The sequence below is a fragment of the Triticum aestivum genome, chromosome 4A (assembly GCF_018294505.1).
Source record: "Triticum aestivum cultivar Chinese Spring chromosome 4A, IWGSC CS RefSeq v2.1, whole genome shotgun sequence".
NCBI lineage: Eukaryota > Viridiplantae > Streptophyta > Magnoliopsida > Poales > Poaceae > Triticum > Triticum aestivum.
In genome coordinates, this window is record NC_057803.1 from 706,634,059 (window position 1) to 706,655,169 (window position 21,111).

A 21,111-nucleotide genomic window follows, 5' to 3' on the forward strand; every position below is an offset into this window, starting at 1 on the left:
GCTCATGAGCTTAGCGAGCCATACATTCGTCTGGTGGCATTCCGGACTTAGAGCCATGTATAGCTACATGCATGCATGTTATGATTTTATTTTTAGTGTTATAATTCACTGAATAGTTCCGAGGCAAGCGCCACCTGATGGCTGTGACCAATGTCACAGCTGAATGAACTAAATTGAACATGCGCTGAGAGGTCACTGGGATCGTCGGTGGTGTTCCTCAGCACCAGCGGTTAAGACAGCAGTTGTAAGCAATGACTGTCGGGCGACAGCCCTATGTCATTACTATTGACGGGCAGAAGAACACCCCCAAGAGTGTGGAGTGGTCGCTTTTGGTTGACAAACTTTTTTTCTACTTCACTTTAATTTTCTAGTGTGCTTTTTTCCTTTTCTTTGTCCACCCGATTATTTTTCTGTTCTTTCGTGGTTTTCTTTTTGCTGCAGTATTTTGATTTTCCAGGACTTCATTTTTACCGACCTTCTCACTGCTACAATACCTCTCAGTTATTGGAGTAAGCTCCAGGTTGCATTCATGTGAAACAGAGGCAGGGTAACTCAGATAATTGACAAGACGTAAGGAAGCTGCACATTATATTCAGGGCACCTCTCATTTTCTCTGATCAGTTTTACAATTAAAAATAGGAGAACATTCGTTTCACAATGGATGCTATTCTCAGTACCTATATATACAGAGCAGATGCGCCCGTACACAGATAGGCGAGAGTGATGAATCATTCGGATGCATGACTCTGTTCAAGTGCTGATTTAGCATACTCCTTTGTTATTTTCTCCAGCATCACAACCACATCGCTCATCGTCATCCTGTCGTCAGGTGCGAAGCTGGTGCAGCGCAAACCCAGCTCGAATACTGGCGCTAGAAACCCTTCAAAGCTGCAGCCAGAAGCGCCTTGGAGTAGATGGACATCTACAACATGGATGAGCTCCGCAGGAAACGCTTCAAAAACCCATTGCCTAAGGCTTAGATCTCCATTGAAAAAGGCATCGGTTGGTCTCTTTCTAGTGAAGACTTCAAGGAGCATGACCCCGTAGCTGAACACATCAGCCTTCCGTGATGCTTTTCCAAGGAACCGTACTCTGCTAAAGGAATTCATGAAAGGAAATTTAAGGCATGATTGATTGACCAAAAGGGCTTAACAACAATAGACCGAGCAAGCTTAATTACAAGGTCTAGCCGAGTACCTGGTGCCATGTAGCCAATTGTCCCAGGCATGCTGGCAGAGATCATAGAGTTGTCATCCCGGAGTAGCAACCTTGCGATGCCAAAGTCTGCCACATGCGCCGTCATGTGCTCATCGAACAACACGTTGCTAGGCTTCAAGTCACAGTGCAAGACCACCTCATGGTGTTCATGGTGCAGGTACTGCATTGCCAGTGCCACTTCAAGCATGATGCCTAGCCTCTCAAGGAACCCCAAGTATGTTGAGCCTTGAGGGTAGTGTAGGAGCATCTCCAAACTACCATTAGGCATGTACGGCAACACAAGTGCTCTGAAGTCCAAGTTGGAACAGGTGTTGAGTATCCTTATGAGGTTGCGGTGTCGTGCCATGCGCAATACACCACACTCAGTATTAAAGCTTCTGATAGCCTGCTCCAGCTGCATGTCTAGGACTTTTATTGCAACCATCAAACCGTTGCTCAATTGTCCCTTGAAAACTTTTCCAAAGCTTCCAGACCCCAACATCTTATCATCACTGAAGTTATCAGTAATACGAACTAACTCATGGTAGGAGACTAACTGATGGCCTATTACAGAATCAGTCGGATCGGCCGAGGCATTAACAACATCTCCTTGTGTAAGCTTTCTTCCTATCAATAGGTATGAGAAGATAGCAACACCACAAAAAGCTACAATGGCAGCAGGGAGCAGAAATTCCAGCAAATGCCTACTTCTTGAGCGGGGATTGGGCAAGGCATGGCAAAAATCCCAAGTGTGGAACACCACATAGTCCAGCATTCCCAATCAAAGATTGCAATGTGAGGGTTGAGAAAACACCTCCCTCTGGTATTTGTCCTTCTAGCCTATTGAATGAGAGGTTTAATGTAGTCAAGTAGGTAAAATTGGCAAGGAACTTGGGAATTTTGCCGGAAAGATTGTTGGAGGAGAGGTCTAATGTTGCCAAGCTGGTTAACCTTTGAAGCTGGTCTGGGATTGAGCCATCGAACGAGTTGTGTGACATATTTAGGTAGGTTAGCATGCTAAGTAGAGAAAATGATTGTGGGATGGTTCCCGTCAAGAAGTTCGAAGAAATGTCCATTTGATCGATTTGTATTAGACCATCAACATTGGTCGGTAATGCGCCAGCAAGGAAATTTTGGAAAAGAAATAGCTGGATAAGTTTATCAAGCTGGAATAAGCTTGTCGGTATCTTTGAACTTACTTGGTTATTGGACAAGTCAATGTATTCCAACATGCTAAGATTGCCGATGCTGGTTGGTATAGAGCCAATGAATTTGTTTCCTTGGAGAAACAACCTTTGTAGACCCACGAGCATGCCAATTTGTGTTGGTATTGAGCCCAAGATACTGTTTCGAGAGAGGTTAAGAAGCACCAGATTTTTCATTGTAGTGATGGACTCTGGGATTGCCTCGGTGAGTAGGTTGTTCGAAATATCTAACCATTCAAGGTTGGATAAGTTTGAGAAAGTAGCTGGAAGTCCACCGGTTAACTTGTTGCGACCCGCACGAAAAGTGGTCAACTGTGTAGAGAGGTTTCCAACGTGGCTAGGGATGGGCCCGGTGAATGAATTTCCCTCTATGAAAAGGAGTTGGAGATCCCTACAACGGGAAAGATCTGATAGGAAGCCCAGATTCCCCTCTAAATTGTTATCTGTTAGAATAAGCATGTTCAAAGCTGCAATGTTGCCAAGTGTTGCTGGTATGGATCCAGACAGTGGATTTATTTGCAAATCGAGGTAAGTTAGTTGAGATAAATTGCCGAGGGTAGGTGGAATTGCACCTGTTAGATGACTAGTGGCAAGGTGCAATTCGGATAGCTGGCCAAGTTGTCCAAGTTGAGCCGGAATGGATCGTGCCAACTTGCAGAATGACAAGTCTAGGGCATACAGTGAAGTGGGGTTGCTGAGAGCAACTGGGATTGGACCAAAGAGCTCATTCCCACCCAAGAGAAGGTAACGGAGATTGACCAGCTTGCCCAGCCATGTTGGCACAAGACCCTGAAATGAATTGCTTGAAAAGGAAATAGCTTGAAGGTACTGACAAGACATGAGCCCCAATGGGATCTGACCTGTGAAACTGTTGTCTGCAAGGCTGATTTTTTCTAGCGATGGTAGATTAAAACTTGAGTTGGTAGGGAAAGAGCCAGTTAAGTTGTAGTTGTCACCGAGCCATAAAGAATGCAGTTTGGACATATTGAAGATGGCTGGGGGCACCGGACCGGCGAGATGATTTACTTGCAGGTCCAGTAACTCTAGCATTTCTAAGGACGCGATGCAAGGCGGTATTGCTCCGGACAAGCTGTTGTTGCCAATGTCTAGAACAGTCAACATTGCTGTGTTGTTGAATAGATGGACCGGTATGGTGCCGGTGAAGGAATTATGTTGCAGCTTTAGGAGGTTGAGACCATGTAGGTTCTGTAGCTCGACCGGGATTGGGCCAGAGATACTGTTAAAGCCTAGGGTAAGAACCTGAAGCCTGGTGAGGTTTCCTATAGTGGGTGGGATGCTACCCGACAGGCCATTCAGCATAAAGTTTAGATATTTTAGGCGATGTAGTCTTCCTATGGAATCAGGGATTGAACCGGTGAGGTTTGTGCTGGTGAGGTTGAGGACCGAGAGGAAAGAGAGGTTACCAAGCTGAGGAGCGAGCGATCCATGGAGGGGTATGTAGGTGAGGCGCAGAGCTGTGACGCGCCGCCTCCTTGAGCTGCACGAGACGCCGACCCAGTGGCAGAAAGACGTGCCGGTGGTCCAGTTGCTGGCAAGGATGCCGAGAGGATCAGAAAGTTGGCCTTTGAAAGCCAACAGTGCGGCAAGGTCCGTGTCGTTGCCGTTGCCGTTGCCGTTGGCCGGAGTCGGAGAAGAAGTACCTAGAGCAGCTAAAGAGAAGGCTGATAGAAGAAGAAGTAGGACGCTGGAAATGGATGCGGTGGCCATTGAGCTGCTTCTGCCTGATGTTCATTCATCTAGCTTTGCTGGTGATATATAGTGCTGATGTTCGTATGAGGTTTCCGCGGACTTTCGGACGTATTGGATGCTACCCAAACACTCAAAAGTTCTTTTTGGAATGCCTAATCGCTACTAGTCAAACTTTAGTCCATCTGCCGGCAATCACAAAGGACTCTAGCGAATGATTAATTCCACTAAGCATGGCACGATAGAAAGCTCTCCCGTGCTTGAAAGTGGCATATTAACAACATGCCTAGGCTAGGTTAATACGTCTTCCGAAGAGGTTATATGTTGGCAATAGCCCTCACTCTCTCACCTTGTTCCCGGTGGATGCACACACATGCGCATGCAAGCTGCTCCAGCAAATGGACAGAAGCAAAAACATAGGAGGAGCAGAGCAGCACACACACATGTTTGTTTTACAGGCAACGAATGCCTTCCGGCTCTGCTCTTTTGATGTCCTCTTAGGGTGTGTTTGGTTCGAGAACCAAGTGTAATGTAATGGAATGATTCCATTCCATAGGAATCGGTCGGTTCCGTTCTTCAGTTTGTTTGAACTACAAAATGGAATGGAATGGAATTAATTGGTTATGTTGTTTATGTGTTTTGTTGGAGAGATGGAACTTGCAATAGTCAGCCCGTTCAAAGTGGAATGGAATGGAATGGCGGTTGCTTCTTCCGATTTGCAGATTGTTCATTGGTCCATTGCTAGGATCATAGTGTGTGTTCATGACTAGACTGATTGGTAGGATTGCTCACTGATATGTAGACATATTGCTTGGATTGCTATGTGATCAGTGCATTGCTTTCTTTGATCAATGCACTGATCATAAAAATGCACATTGCTATCATCACTGTGCATTGATCAAAGCAGCCAGTTACTAGATGTGCATTGTAGTGGTAGATCGGCTCCACATCGATGTGCTAAGGAGGGAGACGGCAGCGATACCTCTGTCCATGCTTGGCCGCAGGCCAAAGCTTGGGCATAAGGTAGTAGAACTGGTTTTGGAAATATGCTATGGAGACCATAATTAATATATTATTATATTTCTATGTTCATAATTAAGTTTATATTTTTGGACTATAATTGCATTGATTCTCGTCCCTAGTCATGCCTCTAGGGCTAGCTCATGTATTGATGGTGATCATGTTTTCTTGATCATGGGCATTGTTAAAGTAACGAGGATACCAACAATAATGAGAGAACACATTGTTATCAAAACAACAATGTTGGATATACCAAGTTATGAATTAGTACGTGATACGTCCATTTTGCATCATGCTTTTATATCGATATTTATTGCATTATGGGCTGTTATTACACGTTATGTCACAATACTTATGTCTATGCTCTCTTATTTTACAAGGTTTACATGAAGAGGAAGAATGCCGGCAGCTGGAATTCTGTACTGGAAAAGGAGCAAATATTACATACCTATTATGCACAACTCCAAAAGTCCTGAAACTCCACGGAAGTTATTTTTGGAACTAATAAAAATATTGAGTGAAGAAAGTACTAGAGGGGGCCCACACCCTGGCTACGAGGGTGGGGGCACGCCCCCTGCCTCATGGGCCCCCTGTCAGGCCTTCGGTGCCCATCTTCTACTATATGAAGTCTTTTACCCTGGAAAAAATCATAAGCAAGCTTTCGGGACGAAACACCGCCGCCACGAGGCGGAACCTTGGCGGAACCAATATAGGGCTCCGGCGGAGCTGTTCTGCCGGGGAAACATCCCTCCGGGAGGGGGAAATCGTCACCATCATCATCACCATCGATTCTCTCATTGGGAGGGGGGTCAATCTCCATCAACATCTTCACCAGCACCATCTCCTCTCAAACCCTAGTTCATCTCTTGTATCCAATCTTTGTCCCAAAGCCTCAGATTGGTACATGTGGGTTACTAGTAGTGTTGATTACTCCTTGTAGTTAATGCTAGTTGGTTTATTTGGTGAAAGATCATATGTTCAGGTCCTATATGCATATCAATACCCCTCTGATTATGAACATGAATATGATTTGTGAGTAGTTACGTTTGTTCCTGAGGACATGAGAGAAGTCTTGCTATAAGTAGTCATGTAAATTTGGTATTCGTTCTATATTTTGATGAGATGTATGTTGTCTCTCTCTAGTTGTGTTATGTGAACGTCGACTACATGACACTTCACCATTGTTTGGGCCTAGAGGAAGGCATTGGGAAGTAATAAGTAGATGATGAGTTGCTAGAGTGACAGAAGCTTAAACCCTAGTTTATGCGTTGCTTCGTAAGGGGCTGATTTGGATCCATATGTTTCATGCTATCGTTAGGTTTACCTTAACACTTCTTTTGTAGTTGCGGATGCTTGCAATAGGGGTTAATCATATAGTGAGATGCTTGTCCAAGAAAGGGCAGTACCCAAGCACCGGTCCACCCACATCAAATTATCAAAGTAACGAACGCGAATCATATGAGCCTGATCAAAACTAGCTTAACGATAATTTCCATGTGTCCTCGGGAGCATTTTCCTTCATATAAGAATTTGTCTAGGCTTGTCCTTTGCTACAAAAAGGATTGAGCCATCTTGCTGCACTTTATTTATTTTTGTTACTTCTAACCCGTTACGAATTACCTTATCACAAAACTATCTGTTACCAATAATTTTAGTGCTTGCAGAGAATACCTTACTGAAAACCGATTGTCATTTTCTTCTGCTCCTCGTTGGGTTCGACACTCTTACTCATCGAAAGGACTACGATAGATCCCCTACATTTGTGGGTCATCAAAACTCTTTTTTGGCGCCGTTGCCGGGGAGTGAAGCGCCTTTGGTAAGGAAAAATTTATATAGTGTGCTGAAATTTACTGTCACTTGTTACTATGGAACATAATCCTTTGAGGGGCTTGTTCGGAGTATCTTCACCCCGACCAATAGAGCAAAGAGTTGCTCCTCAACCTACTGAACCTACTGAAAATGTTTACTTTGAAATTCCTTCGGGTATGATAGAGAAACTGCTAGCTAATCCTTTTACAGGAGATGGAACATTGCATCCTGATTTGCACCTAATCTATGTGGATGAAGTTTGTGGATTATTTAAGCTTGCAGGTATGCTCGAGGATGTTATCAAGAAGAAGGTCTTCCCTTTATCTTTGAAGGGAGAGGCATTGACATGGTTTAGGCTATCTGATGATATGGGATCATGGAACTACAACGATTGAAATTGGAATTTCATCAAAAAAATTATCCTATGCATCTTGTTCATCGTGATCATAATTATATATATAATTTTTGGCCTCGCGAAGGAGAAAGCATCGCTCAAGCTTGGGGGAGGCTTAAGTCAATGTTATATTCGTGCCCCAATCATGAGCTCTCAAGAGAAATGATTATTCAAAAATTTTATGCTCGGCTTTCTCTCAATAATTGCTCCATGCTCGATACTTCTTGTACTGGTTCTTTTATGATGAAGACTATTGAATTCAAATGGGATTTATTGGAAAGAATTAAACTCAACTCTAAAGATTGGGATCTCGACGAAGGTAAGGAGTCAGGTATGACACCTAAGTTTGATTGTGTTAAATCTTTTATGAATACCGATGCTTTTTTTGAGTTTAGCACTAAATATGGACTTGACTCTGAGATAGTAGCTTCTTTCTGTGAATCATTTGCTACTCATGTTGACCTATCTAAGGAGAAGTGATTTAAATATAATCCTCCTATTGAAGTAAAAGTAGTTGCACCTATTAAAGTTGAAGAAACGACTATCACTTATAATGATTCTATTGTTCCTACTACCTATATTGAGAAATCACCTTTTCCTGTTAGGATAAAGGATTATGCTAAAGCTTCAACTGTGGTTCGTAAGAGTAATACTAGAACACCTACACCACCTGAGCAAATTAAAGTTGAACCCAGTATTGCTATGGTTAAAGATCTCTTGGCTGATAATATTGAAGGACATGTTATTTACTTCTGTGATGAAGCTGCTAGAATTGCTAGACCCGATACTAAGAATAAACATAGACCTGTTGTAGGCATGCCTGTTATTTCTGTTAAAATAGGAGATCGTTGTTATCATGGCTTATGTGATATGGGTGCTAGTGCAAGTGCAATACCTCATTCCTTATATAAAGAAATTATGCATGATATTGCACCTGCTGAGATAGAAGAAATTGATGTTACAATTAAGCTTGTCAATAGAGATACTATTTCACTAGTTGGCATTGTTAGAGATGTTGAAGTCTTGTGTGGGAAGGTTAAATATCGTGCTGATATTCTTATTCTTGGTTCCCCAGAAGTTCTTGTGTGGGAAGATGGATAACTTTGTAATCCCGTTCTTCATGCAGTAGAATATCTTTACTGTCAGCACCTGTTGTAAACGTTGGTCCGGAAGAACATTTACAGTGTTTAGTGATACTTTTTAGTTATGCACTTTTGCACCAATCATGTTGTAGAAATATAAAGGTGCGAAGGAGTTCGAAATTAAACACAAGGCAGATATGCTAGCAGTGAAGGGAATGAAAGTTAAGGCTTGAAGATTCACCGGTGCGGGTGCGCTTGGCTCGAGCTGCCAAGTTGTGAAAGGTAAAGTCAAATACTCTGTTCGGTTTCCTGCTGAACGGTTAACAATCTAGAGTTTGTTCTCTGTATACAGTTTTTGGGCCAGAGCGGCACAATTTCTCCAAAGTTTGTTCTCTGTATACATTTCGGTTGCTAATTGAGTATTCTATTATTTGTGACAGATACTATCGCAGGGACCATGCTATGGACTATAGTCCACCACTCTCTGTTAGTATTTGGTAACATCTTCATACTCGTATTTTTGGCACTTCTTTAGCTGCTCTGGTACTAACCTAGTATATAGCATCCATCTTCAGTTCTTGGGGCATCTCCTGCTTGAATCCTGTAGACTGATGATTCACAGTTGCAAACTGTTTTCTTATGCCGAGTTTTTTTTTTAACGCTTACTTGGCGTACAGGTGTCTAAGCCGAGGGCGCCACGTGGAGCCTGCCACCATGGGCTGTCACTAACTCACTATCCCATTAATTCACAGAGGCAAAGATACAACTTTGTTTGATGCATGATATTGTCGCTATGCCATGGTTTGGTGAGGATTCTTATTCTTTGATGTTGGAACTGCCACTGCTGTTGGCTTGATCTAGCATTGGGGTGCCGACTGCTATTGTGTGTTGGCTTGATCTAGCTACTACCGGATAAAAAGATAACCACATAATTTTTTATCCATATCTTGACTCTCTCAAGTCACAGGACAATTACACCGGCAGGGTGCTGCATTTACTCGTGCGTGTATGGTGCAAAACTCTAGGTTTAGAAAATTGATCCTGAATTGGACACGCCCTAGCCGATCATTAAGTAAAGCAGAATTTACCAGTGCATCCTATTAAGTAAAGGGGGTGTATACTTGGATCGGAAGGAACGTCAGCAGCGCCCATTGCTTTACGAGTGTTCATGCCTTTGATCAGGATATCTACGAGTACATCTTGCCGGTGCATGCCCAAAATTTCTCAGATCTGGATGTTCTCAAATCAGGAGGGCTGGTAGCAAGATCAGAAGAACAGATAGCAACGTGCAATTTCCAAACAGCACTTACTGCCGTTTTTTTTGCGTATAGATCATCCGCTGTGAATTTATTGCTAGAAAAGACCACCTGCAAGTGTAATTGCCAAAATTACCGCGACGGCGGGCCTGGCAGGCAACACGTGTCACGTGCCACCACAGGTGGCGGCAGCCATTGTATCTACATGATTTGGAGCGAGGCAAGGATATGGGTAATGGAAGGGGGAGCCACGTGGAGACGCCATGCATGGGTTGTTGCTGTGCGCGACGTTACAGCACACTGCGGGTGTTGGTTGGTAAGAGCATCTTCAACCGGACCTCTCATACCTGTCTCATACGTCCGGGCAGGCCGCCCAGTCACTGACCAGTCACGAATTTTGGACCTAAACGGGTCTCTCAAACCTCCCTCAAATGTCCGGGCTGACCGGCACCCCTCATATCCAGCCTAAATATGAGGCGGATATGGGGCGGTCCAGGCGCGTCTGGGCGTGCCCGCCACGTCGACTTGGCCCAGCCTAGCCCACGCCTACCTCACAAATATCGTCGTCCTGAAAACCCTAGGCGGCAGTCAATCTGAACTCCACTCCACTCCCATCTCCGTCCACTCCACTTTCGATGGCCGGCGACCGAAGCAACGCTGCCTCCGGTGGGGACCCTGGCTCCGACGACGACTTGTCTAGCCTGCTGCGCGAAGCGGACCCCGACGATGTGGAGGAGGTCGCCCTCCGCATCGCCTTGAGGCGTTCGGTCATCGACCAAGGCGGATCCGACAACGGCGGATCCACTTCGTTAGCGCCCCGCGCCCGTCGACGCAGCACCGGCGACGTCGCCGGCCCTTCCTGCCCGGCGCGCAGCTCCGACCACTCCGCTCCGCTCTTCCAGGTACGGCTCCACCTCCAGCTCCGACGGCGACGCGCCTCCACACGCCGATGCCTACACGGAGGAGGGGCACAACCGCGCCGACGGCCGGAAAGGGAAGGGGCCGGCGAGGAAATTGTGATTTCCTCCACCTTCCTCGTTCTGTTTATATTTTATCTATGTTTGTAGTATGGATTTGCACTATCCGCCGTTGAATTCCAATGTACTCCCTCCGTTTTTATTTACTCTGCATATTAGGTTTGACTGAAGTCAAACTTCACAAAGTTTGACCAAGTTTATAGAAAAATATAAACATTTACCATAACAAATCTACATGACATGAAAGTACATCCAACAATGAATCTAATGAAATCGATTTCTAATTGTATATGTTAATATTTTTGTTTATAAACTTTGTTAAAGTTTAGAAAGCTTGACTTTGACCAAAGCTAATACGCGGACTAAATAAAAACGGAGGGAGTATCATGTTTCTTTTGTCCCGCTAATCTGATGAACTGCGATATGATCATGTGTTTTACGTAGCGTTGCATGAATTGCATGGTTTTGAGGTTTAGGATATGAAGGACGCGAGTGTGTAAAACGAAATATAAGGTGTGCCCGGTTATTATCCGCGGATGGGGCCCGTCCGGTCGGATTTGCCCAATCCGTGTGTAGATGCTCTAAGTGTTGTCTGGTTGTGCCGACAGCGCATGTGCCTGCCTTTATTCGATTATAAATGGTTCGCTTCCGGCAGCACACTCACACATTTCCTCGGTCTCTCTCTCTCTCGTTTGCTCTCTCTCAACTTTGTTTCCTTTCTCTGTTAGCATATGTGCCATTGAAGAAAATAGTCACTTTGGCTGCGATTTTGATCGATTTGAAGGCCGATTCAGAAGATGTTGTAGTTGAAGAAAAGATGGATCAAGGTAAGATCTATCCATTTTTGTGTTTTTTGTTTGCATGCATGCTATTTTTTGTCTGTTTGACTAGCCCCTAATTATGTATCCTCTGCTGTTGCAGGCATTAGTTGATTATTTTGGGGAGCCATTTGAAGTACTTGGAGTAGGATCTGTCAGTGAGAAGTAAACTAAGAAGTTGAACATCAAGGTATGAGCTATCCAATATATTGTACATGCATGATATAAATTAGTTGGTTATGGAGCTCGTAATTAGCTATGCCATGTTTTATTACTGAAATTTTAGATATGTCACCGGAGGAGATATGTTGCACTTATAGTAGGAATTTCGAGAAGATGTAGTTCAAAATGTTGTTGACCAATATTAGCACTGTCCAGCGGTGGTATCTTCTTTCACATGCACGATGTTGTTAGTATTATCATTAAGTTGTAATTAGTAGTTTTGTTTAAAGTTTATGAAGGTTTAGACGAGGAGTTTTCACAACAAGTATTTGTAGATATTGTAGATCAGTGTAAGGTCCTTCAACTGCGTTATTTTATTTTGGCATGCAAGATGTGCTTAATTAAGAAAAAAAATAGTACTCCCTCCATTTTTGTATACAAGGCCACTATGAAAAACACATTTTGCATCTATACAAGGCCACCAACAGTAAACAAGGCAAATATTAATGACGTTTCTCGTACTAGTAACTCATGATTTAATTACTAGCATGCATGTAGCGGATGATAATGACATGCTCACCTACTTCCTCCCTCACGGCCACCCAGTTTCCTCCAATGTGCATGCACTCTATTAATTAACTCGGTAACCGAGAAAACAAATTGCCTTGTAAAGCACACATTAATTTTTATCTTGGTACCTGTAATTTGAGTTTGTGGCTTGTATATAAGGCCCCTCCCAATGCTTCACCTTGTACCGGTGCTAAGCATGCCATGTAGATGAAAAATATGATGTGGCAAGGCAATTAAGAGGAGAGAGATGGGTTTGATGACCCCAGGAAGAACCAACAACGCTAAGCACGTGAACCTAGGCAAAACATTTAAATGAAGCAAACTCACCAATGCATTGGGGAGGTTGGTTGCTAAGCTATTTAATATGCTTAGCACCCCATCTAAGCACCTGTCCATTCGGAGCAGCCTAAAAATGGAGGGAGTACTATAATCGGAGTTTGCATGATTAAATGCACTGTTATTTCGTGTGCTATGTTTAGACCACCTAGGTAGTAGAGTTAGGAAACCATAGGTAGTAATTTTTTATCTCACGATCATCTTAGTTTTATACATGTATTTTAACTTCTACTCCCTTCGTTCCGAATTACTTGTCTTAGATTTGTCTAGATACGGATGTATCTAGTACTAAAATGAGTCTAGATATATCTGTATCTAGACAAATCCAAGATAAATAATTTAGAACGGAGGGGGTAATTTACTTAATGATGTATATAATTAGGTATTTTGGATCATTTTAGCACCAAACAAAGAGGAGATGACGCAGTTGAAGATATTGTATGTCGATATTTGCTCTCCATTTTTAGGTGACGAGTTCATACATACATATTTTATGTTTATGAATTTGTTAGCAGAAATAAATATCCGTGGCTAATATTTATGTTCATGTTTATAATCTGTTAGCAGAAATAAATTTCCATGGCTAATATTTATGTTCATACGATAATAGGTGGACTCTCCTGACACAACATTGATGATATGTTGATGGTGACGGATATTATCTCGAAATATCGTGACACGTAATTTATTTCTGGAACGACATCCATCTCCAGGTTGAGGTATAAATAAACGGTGGTTTTGGTGCGCTTGCATGTGGTCTTTTCTGGCATTACACCCGTGCAGTTAGTCTACAACGCCAAAATTTCTTGTGTCTGATGCCATCATTAAAGGATACCTATTTTCTAAAGGCAGTGCATGCTCATAATTTTATTTTTAAAAATAAGCCATAATTGTACTTAGCTAGGAGGTACACCAGACAATTCTACTGTGAATGTGTTCCTCTGAGCATATACCCGCACTTGTCATACATGTATCAGACACAGACCATGGCACGCGAGCAATTTCATAAAAAGTTCATACTTCCTCCGTTCGGAATTACTCGTCGCACAAATGGATGTATCTAGAACGTCTAGATACATCCATTTGTGCGACGAGTAATTCTGAACGGAGAGAGTATTTAGTAAAGGTAGTGCATGCTCAAACTTTCATTCTTAAAAATAAATCACAAAAAATATATTACACATCTCTATCTCTTCTCAGTCTTATCCATCTCAGCATTCGAACCACAAAAGTGTACACATTTGTTACAAAAATAGGAATCAGAATCCTAATTATTTAGTCACCTACTTACACGAGTTCAAATTCTAGTTAGCTACATACACACACGGTTTCCCATGGCTTTAGTTAGCAAGAGTACAAATTCTAAATTAGCTAAACGTACACGTGGTGCTCTGCTACAAATACAAACGGCTTCCGCTGGCTTAGCTAGCTTTGTACGTCGGCTTTGTGCTAGAAGTCGCTTTTGTACGCCGCCTTTCAAATAGCTAGCTTCGATTTGATTAAGGTGCTTAACAAGTACTCCCTCCGTTCCAAATTACTTGTCTCAGAAATGGATGAATCTAAAACTAAAATACATCTAGATACATCCATACTTGCGACAAGTAATTCGGAACGGAGGGAGTAAATTTGTGTAAGGTACGTTCGTTATCTCTTTTCATACGACCTCCTTCCCCATCCATATGAATAGTATAATCCTGCCATGTACAAATGAAATTTATCATCATCAATTTGGAATTTCCGGACAAGTAAAATCCGATGAGGAATAGCTGTTAGTTTGTATATACAGTGAAGAAAAGCCAATCAGGTTTACTACTTTTTTTTTTGCGGGGAGGTTTACTACTTACATTATACAAACTCCCATGCACATTTGTACCGTTGCCTTTCTGCTAGCAAGCTTTGCTTCGATTAAGGTGCTTAACAAGTTAAATTTGCATAAGGTATGCTCGTTATCTCTTTCCATACGACGTCCTTTCACTGTTTCACATCGTCATTAACAATATGATCCCGCCATGTACAAATTAAATTTATTGTCAGCAATTTGGAATTTCCAGACAATTAAAATCCGAAGAGCAATAGATGTTAATTTGTATATGAGAAAAGCCTTCCGGGTGTAATGTTTACATTATACAAACTCTATGCAGACAAGTCATTTGGATCGATGGATGCCACTGAACAAAGAAGAAAAAGAGATAGAGAGCGGTATGCAAGAATGAACGATGAAGAAAAACAAGAAAAACGGAAAAAACGTCGTGAAGCCTATCAACGAAGCAAAACAAATAAAGATTCAAGGAAGAAGCCAGATGTAAAGACAAAAAAAAAGATCACAATATGCAACTATGAGGCCAGAACAGAAGAAAGCTAGAATAGAACAAATTAGAGCTAACCGTGAGTTGAACCGCTCCAAATATTCAATTGCGATGAAGAACCCTGCATATATCGCAACCGAACAGGAAGTTAGTACTTCTACGTTTCCTGTAAAACACAGAAAGCATGTGACGCCAGGAAAAAGGCAAACATCGCTACACTATTGTAATGAAGAATTCACGACAAGACAGATGAAAATGGTTTCTGTAACATCACAAGAAGACGGATCCATGCCGGCAACCAGCAAAGATGACATAGGACCTCTAGAGGAGTCAGAAGTCATGATTTACGGTAATACTCTTAATTTTATATAATATCCGCATTCCAAATAAATATACATTTGTCTATACAACTAACCATCTTTTGTGGATAGACAACCCTTCTTCAATGTTTCCATGCACCACAGAAGTGGATGCACCAACACAAACACTCTACAGTGATGATAATAGTAAGGTGGCTTTGTGGCCAGACATCCCCTCTTCATTGTTTCCAACAATCAAAGAAGTGGATGCACGAATACAATCATTCTACAATGAGGATCACGGTAGGTTCATAAATTTCATATATACTTTTATGCAATACTAAAATTATATATATAATAGTCAGAACTTACTACACATGTAATGATGAAGTCATATGTGAGCAAGAAGCAACCATCAAAGAAGTAGATGCACCAACACAATCAATCTACCATCAAGATCATGGTAAGGTTACCAATTTCATATATATTCTCATGCAAGTCAGAGAAAAATATATATAATAAAAGTTTACTACACAGGTAATGATGAAGTCATATTTGAAGAAGACACAGACGAGGAAGAATACATGTTCTCCGGCGAAGGTATGCTCAATACAATCTAACCATATTTGCATCATTATATTACTCCACTACTAATTTCTTGATGCGATAAATCAAACCAGAATGGGATAGAGAAGTGGAAATCAAAACTTGAGAAGACCAGGAATTTTACAACCTTGATCCGTATGATTTCGTCTATAGCAACATACCAAAGATCACACACATGCTCAAAATGGTACAAAATTGCAGCTTCTGTAATGCAAAAAAATTTATGTATGAATCGAAGGGGTTATGCTGCAATAAAGGACAGATAAGACTAGCCAATCCAGATACACCATCTGAACTCGTGAGACTTTGGACAAGCAACGACTCTAATTCAAGACATTTTCGAAACAACATAAGATTTTTCAATGGACACTTCTCATTTACTAGTCTATACTGCCATCTTGATAGAGACACAACTGACATGCGAACAACTGGTATTTACACCTTTCGAGCTCATGGTCAGATCTATCGCAATATACACTCATTTGGTGATATTAGGTCAAATCCAAAGCATCTGGAGCTATACTTCTACGATGATGATCCAAACTTAGAGCATCGATACCGCCATTGTCGCGAGGAAATGTACAAGCAAGACAAGCATGTGATCAGAATAATAACGGACATTCTACGCGATAACCCATACTCTCATCAGTTTAGGAGTTTGGGACAAGTCCAAAACCTTCAGGACTACAGAGTCATCTTGAACCTTGACCAAAGATTGGACCAAAGAACATACAGTGCACCCGTCACTTCAGAGGTAGCTTCAGTGTCGGTTGAAGGAAATGAAAAAAGAAATACTTATGACAAGAATGTAATACTACTACATGGGAATAACAACGAAACCAAGCACATTAGATCATATTATGGGTGCTATGATCCATTGTCGTATCCTCTATTCTTTCCAAGAGCTGAACTGGGTTGGCATAGGAAAATCCCAAAGAAGGATGCACCCGAGGAAGATGTTGGTGCTAATAATATCAACAATGACGATGACACATGTAAAAATTCCGTACATTGTTCCCTTCAAAATTCAACTTTCATATATCATATACTTCTACGTATCCAACTAATTTTTATATTGCATTATTTGCACAGATCCAGTGAATGGCCTCTGGGTAACCATGAGAGAATACTACTGTTATAAATTCCATACACGACCAAACATATTCAACCCAATATTGCACGGCGGACGGCTTTTCCAACAGTTTGCTGTAGATACATATATCAAGATTGAAAACTCCAGACTAGATTACCTATGGCATCATCAAAAGGAAATAAGGGCAGATCTATACCAAGACCTTGTAGACAATATTCAAGCTGGAGAACAAAAGGGAAATGCAGTTGGAAAACGGGCAGTACTTGCCTCGTCATTTATTGGAGGGCCACGAGATAAACTTCGCCGGTATCAAGATGCTATGGCTTTAGTTAGAAAATATGGAAAGCCAGACATATTCCTCTCAATGACCTGCAACCCCAGATGGGAAGAGATCACACGTGAACTACAATCTGGACAAACACCACAAGATCGCCTAGATATTGTCGTTCGTGTTTTCAGGGCGAAGTTGGAAGAAATGAAAAAGCAACTATTTGAGAAGACCATTCTTGGAAAGGTTAAGGCATATACATATGTCATAGAGTTCCAAAAGTGGGCATTACCCCATGCTCATTTTTGGCTCACCATGACCAGAAAATACAAGTACACATGTCCGGAACAGTATGACAGAATCATCTCTGCCGAGCTCCCTAACAAGCACAAGTACCCAGACCTATACAAAATGGTAATCAAACATATGATACATGGTCCTTGTGGTGCATTGAATAAAAAATTTCCATGCACAAAAAATCGTCTATCATGCAAGAATAATTATCCAAGGCCATTTAGTGAAACTACAATTCAAGGCAAGGACTGCTACCCGCTCTATAGGAGACGCAATAACGGCAGTACCGAAATTGTCCGAAATAGGAAACTCGACAATAGGTGGGTGGTTCCTTACAATCCCTATCTATTAAGGATGCTCAACTGCCACATAAATGTTGAGATATGTTCAAGCATTAAAGCCGTTAAGTACCTATTCAAGTTCATGTACAAGGGTCATGATCGAGCATTAGTAACTGACAAAGTAGACGAAGTGGAAATTGACGAGATTCGACAATACAGAGACGCACGGTGGGTGACACCTACAGAAGCATTGTGGAGAATATATGGCTTCGAACTAAGCAAAATACACCCATCAGTATTGCAGTTGCACCTACATCTCCCAAATATGCACATGGTTTCATATCATGGCAAGGAAAAAATAAAAAATATTATCGACCGTGATGGCACCAAAAAATCAATGTTGACAACATACTTTGAAGCAAACAACTTACATGTGAAAGCACGAGGCATACTATACAGGGACTTTCCGGAATATTATACTTGGCAAAGACGAGGGAAGTTTTGGCAAGAGAGGAAACGAGCCGCTCTGTCCCAGGTTGGCAGGATCATCTCAGCACACCCGGCTGAAGGAGAACGATACTATCTTCGGGTTCTCCTAAACCATGTGACAGGCGCCACCAGCTATGAAGGCCTACGAACAATTGATGGACAAGTAATGCCAACCTTCCGTGAAGCTGCAAAAAAAAGGGGGCTCATTGAGGCAGACAACACACTGGATGACTCCATGACAGAAGCAGAGTTGTTCCAAGTGTCCTCATCGCTACGAAGGCTATTCACGACAATCCTGGTGTTTTGCATGCCCAATGACGTCCGTAGCCTTTGGAACAATCACCTCGAGGCAATGTCAGAAGACTACAATATAAATTGCAAATGCAAGCACACGGTTGAACAGATGGTGCTGAAAAATATTAGTGACATCTTGCACTCAATGGGAAAAGACATAGAATTGTTTCCTCTTCCAAAGATTGACAAACAACATGGCACAACAAATGATGTACCTAAGGAGATCATAGAGGAGACCTCAATCGAGTTAGATCCTGAGGACGCATCTTTGCATAAGAACCTAAACAACGAGCAGAGGAAAGCCTATGATAAAATCCTAGCTACAGTTAACTGCCAAAGAGGAGGCATATTCTTTGTCGATGGACCGGGAGGCACGGGAAAAACTTTTCTATACAGGGCTCTTTTGGCCACAATACGCGGACAAGGCAAGATTGTTGTGGCAACGGCCACTTCAGGTGTTGCTGCTTCCATAATGCCTGGAGGGAGGACCGCACACTCGAGGTTCAAGATTCCATTAAGAATAGACGATGGAGATATTTGTGGGTTCACAAAACAAAGTGGGACAACCAAGCTACTCCAAGCAGCATCATTAATAATCTGGGACGAAGCATCTATGACTAAGAGGCAGACAGTGGAGGCACTAGACAAAAGCATGCGAGACATAATGGACAAACCAGATCTTCCATTCGATGGAAAAACGGTTGTGTTTGGTGGAGATTTTAGGCAAGTGCTCCCTATTGTCCGAAAGGGAACAAGAGCCCAGATAGTAGATGCATCACTACACAGGTCCGAGCTCTGGAATTGCATGCATCAATTGAAGCTTATGCGCAACATGAGAGCTCCAAACGACCCATGGTTCACAGAATACCTACTACGCGTTGGGAATGGAACCGAGGAGACAAATGATGATGGTGAAATACTTCTACCAACAAGTATATGTGTGCCAAATAAGGCGGATGATAATGGCCTTGATAGACTGATTGACAGTATCTACCAACCTGCTTCCCTAAAAGATCCAAAATACATCACGTCAAGGGCAATTTTATCGACAAGAAACGACTGCGTAGACAAAATCAACCTAAAAATGATTGATCGCTTCCAAGGGGAGGAGATGGTGTACCACAGCTTCGATTCTGTAGAAGACGACCCACATAACTACTATCCACCAAAATTCCTAAACACACTCACCCCAAATGGATTGCCTCCACATATGCTAAAGCTCAGAATAAATTGTCCAATCATACTACTCAGGAATATTGACCCCGCTAATGGACTATGCAATGGCACAAGGTTGCTCGTACGTGGGTTTCAGAAAAATGCAATTGATGCAGAGATTGTGGTAGGGCAGCACTCTGGAATGCGAGTTTTCTTGCCTCGGATACCATTATGCCCCTCTGACGACGACATGTTCCCATTTAGTTTCAAGAGGAAACAATTTCCAATCAGGCTCAGTTTTGCAATGACAATAAACAAATCACAAGGTCAGACAATAGCAAATGTCGGCGTCTACTTGCCTGAACCGGTATTCTCACATGGTCCACTATATGTTGCACTTTCTAGAGCGACCACGACAGCAAACATAAAGGTACTAACAGGTACACATGATGAGAACAAGGAGAAGAATAAGAAGATCAGTACAAGTGACACATACACAAAGGAGGAGAAGAAAAACAAGAATAAGAAGATATCAGTGCAAGCAAGACATACACAAAGAATATTGTCTACACAGAAGTCCTCACCAAATAGGTAATGCAACTTTTGAATTTTTTGTTAGAAGTTCAGTTTCAACATCATAGGTTCATGTACGACCAACTTAAGTATTTTATATTTCACATTCGCTGCTGATTTCCTAACCTTAAGTTCATTACTTGGATTCTACAGAACCACTGCAGCCAACTATGAACTTCGCAGTTATAATTCAGAACTACTTATCATCTTGAAGGAGCATGTCTTGATGTCCTGAACCACTATCCCATTCATGGATATGTCTGTATTATGTGTCCGCGAATTCATTCATGGTTATTTAAAACTTTGATCAATCTGACGGTCCCCATTATGTTTGTACTAGCTATAACAATAATCTGTGTGTATATGCAAATTTAGCAGCAAAATGTGTTGTTAAGGGGAAACCGAGACTTACCAGTCAAAATAAGAACATATTTCTCGCCTTGGAGCCGTTGTTGCTGCTGCAACACAGATTTTCTAAACATCACTTTCTCTAACTTCCTCAAACCTGAAATATATCTGACTCATTTTGTAAAAATACATTTCACAGCTATAGATAAACAAACCCACCGGAAGACTATATGTATATATATGCAGATGCTAGAAAGGTTCTACTTTCTCCGTCCGGAATTAGTTGACACTCGAACGGATATATCTAAAAACAGATACCTGTGAATGTCCAAATAGCACATGCACACTTCATTAACACTGACTTTCATGGGATTGAGATCCAACTTTTTGGAGCACTACAAGAACAGAGACACAAAAGGCTATGTACAGGAATAGATGAATATAATCCTGTTGATATAGTATATCGAATGGGCGAGCCGCCCCTCCACTACTAGGGAAAACCTTATACACAGAATCTTAGCAGCAGCGCGGCACAAAAAGAGGCGCTACTACTAATTAGCAGTAGCATGGTT

General features: G+C 42.0%; 1 protein-coding gene and 1 pseudogene across 5 annotated transcripts; one reads left to right on the top strand and one right to left on the bottom strand.

The window, feature by feature from the left end:
• Nucleotides 1-470: 470 nt before the first annotated feature.
• On the bottom strand, nucleotides 471-4,130 carry LOC123088255 (LRR receptor-like serine/threonine-protein kinase EFR; annotated as a pseudogene).
• A 7,000-nt stretch (nucleotides 4,131-11,130) lies between these two features.
• LOC123088256 (uncharacterized) lies at nucleotides 11,131-20,617 on the top strand. Of its 5 annotated transcripts, none has more exons than XM_044510456.1 (11): nucleotides 11,131-11,474; nucleotides 11,569-11,655; nucleotides 12,916-13,000; nucleotides 13,144-13,252; nucleotides 14,675-15,188; nucleotides 15,271-15,441; nucleotides 15,530-15,601; nucleotides 15,676-15,738; nucleotides 15,819-16,739; nucleotides 16,837-20,209; nucleotides 20,345-20,617. In XM_044510456.1, the coding sequence occupies exons 9-11, from the start codon at nucleotides 15,920-15,922 to the stop codon at nucleotides 20,424-20,426; spliced, it is 4,275 nt and encodes a 1,424-aa protein (XP_044366391.1). In that variant the 5' UTR covers nucleotides 11,131-11,474; nucleotides 11,569-11,655; nucleotides 12,916-13,000; nucleotides 13,144-13,252; nucleotides 14,675-15,188; nucleotides 15,271-15,441; nucleotides 15,530-15,601; nucleotides 15,676-15,738; nucleotides 15,819-15,919; the 3' UTR covers nucleotides 20,427-20,617. The 5 variants fall into 5 exon arrangements, with proteins under 5 accessions (XP_044366391.1, XP_044366392.1, XP_044366389.1 ...); XM_044510457.1 differs by having other exon boundaries at nucleotides 12,935-13,000; XM_044510454.1 differs by lacking the exon at nucleotides 12,916-13,000.
• The last annotated feature ends 494 nt before the right edge of the window (nucleotides 20,618-21,111 follow it).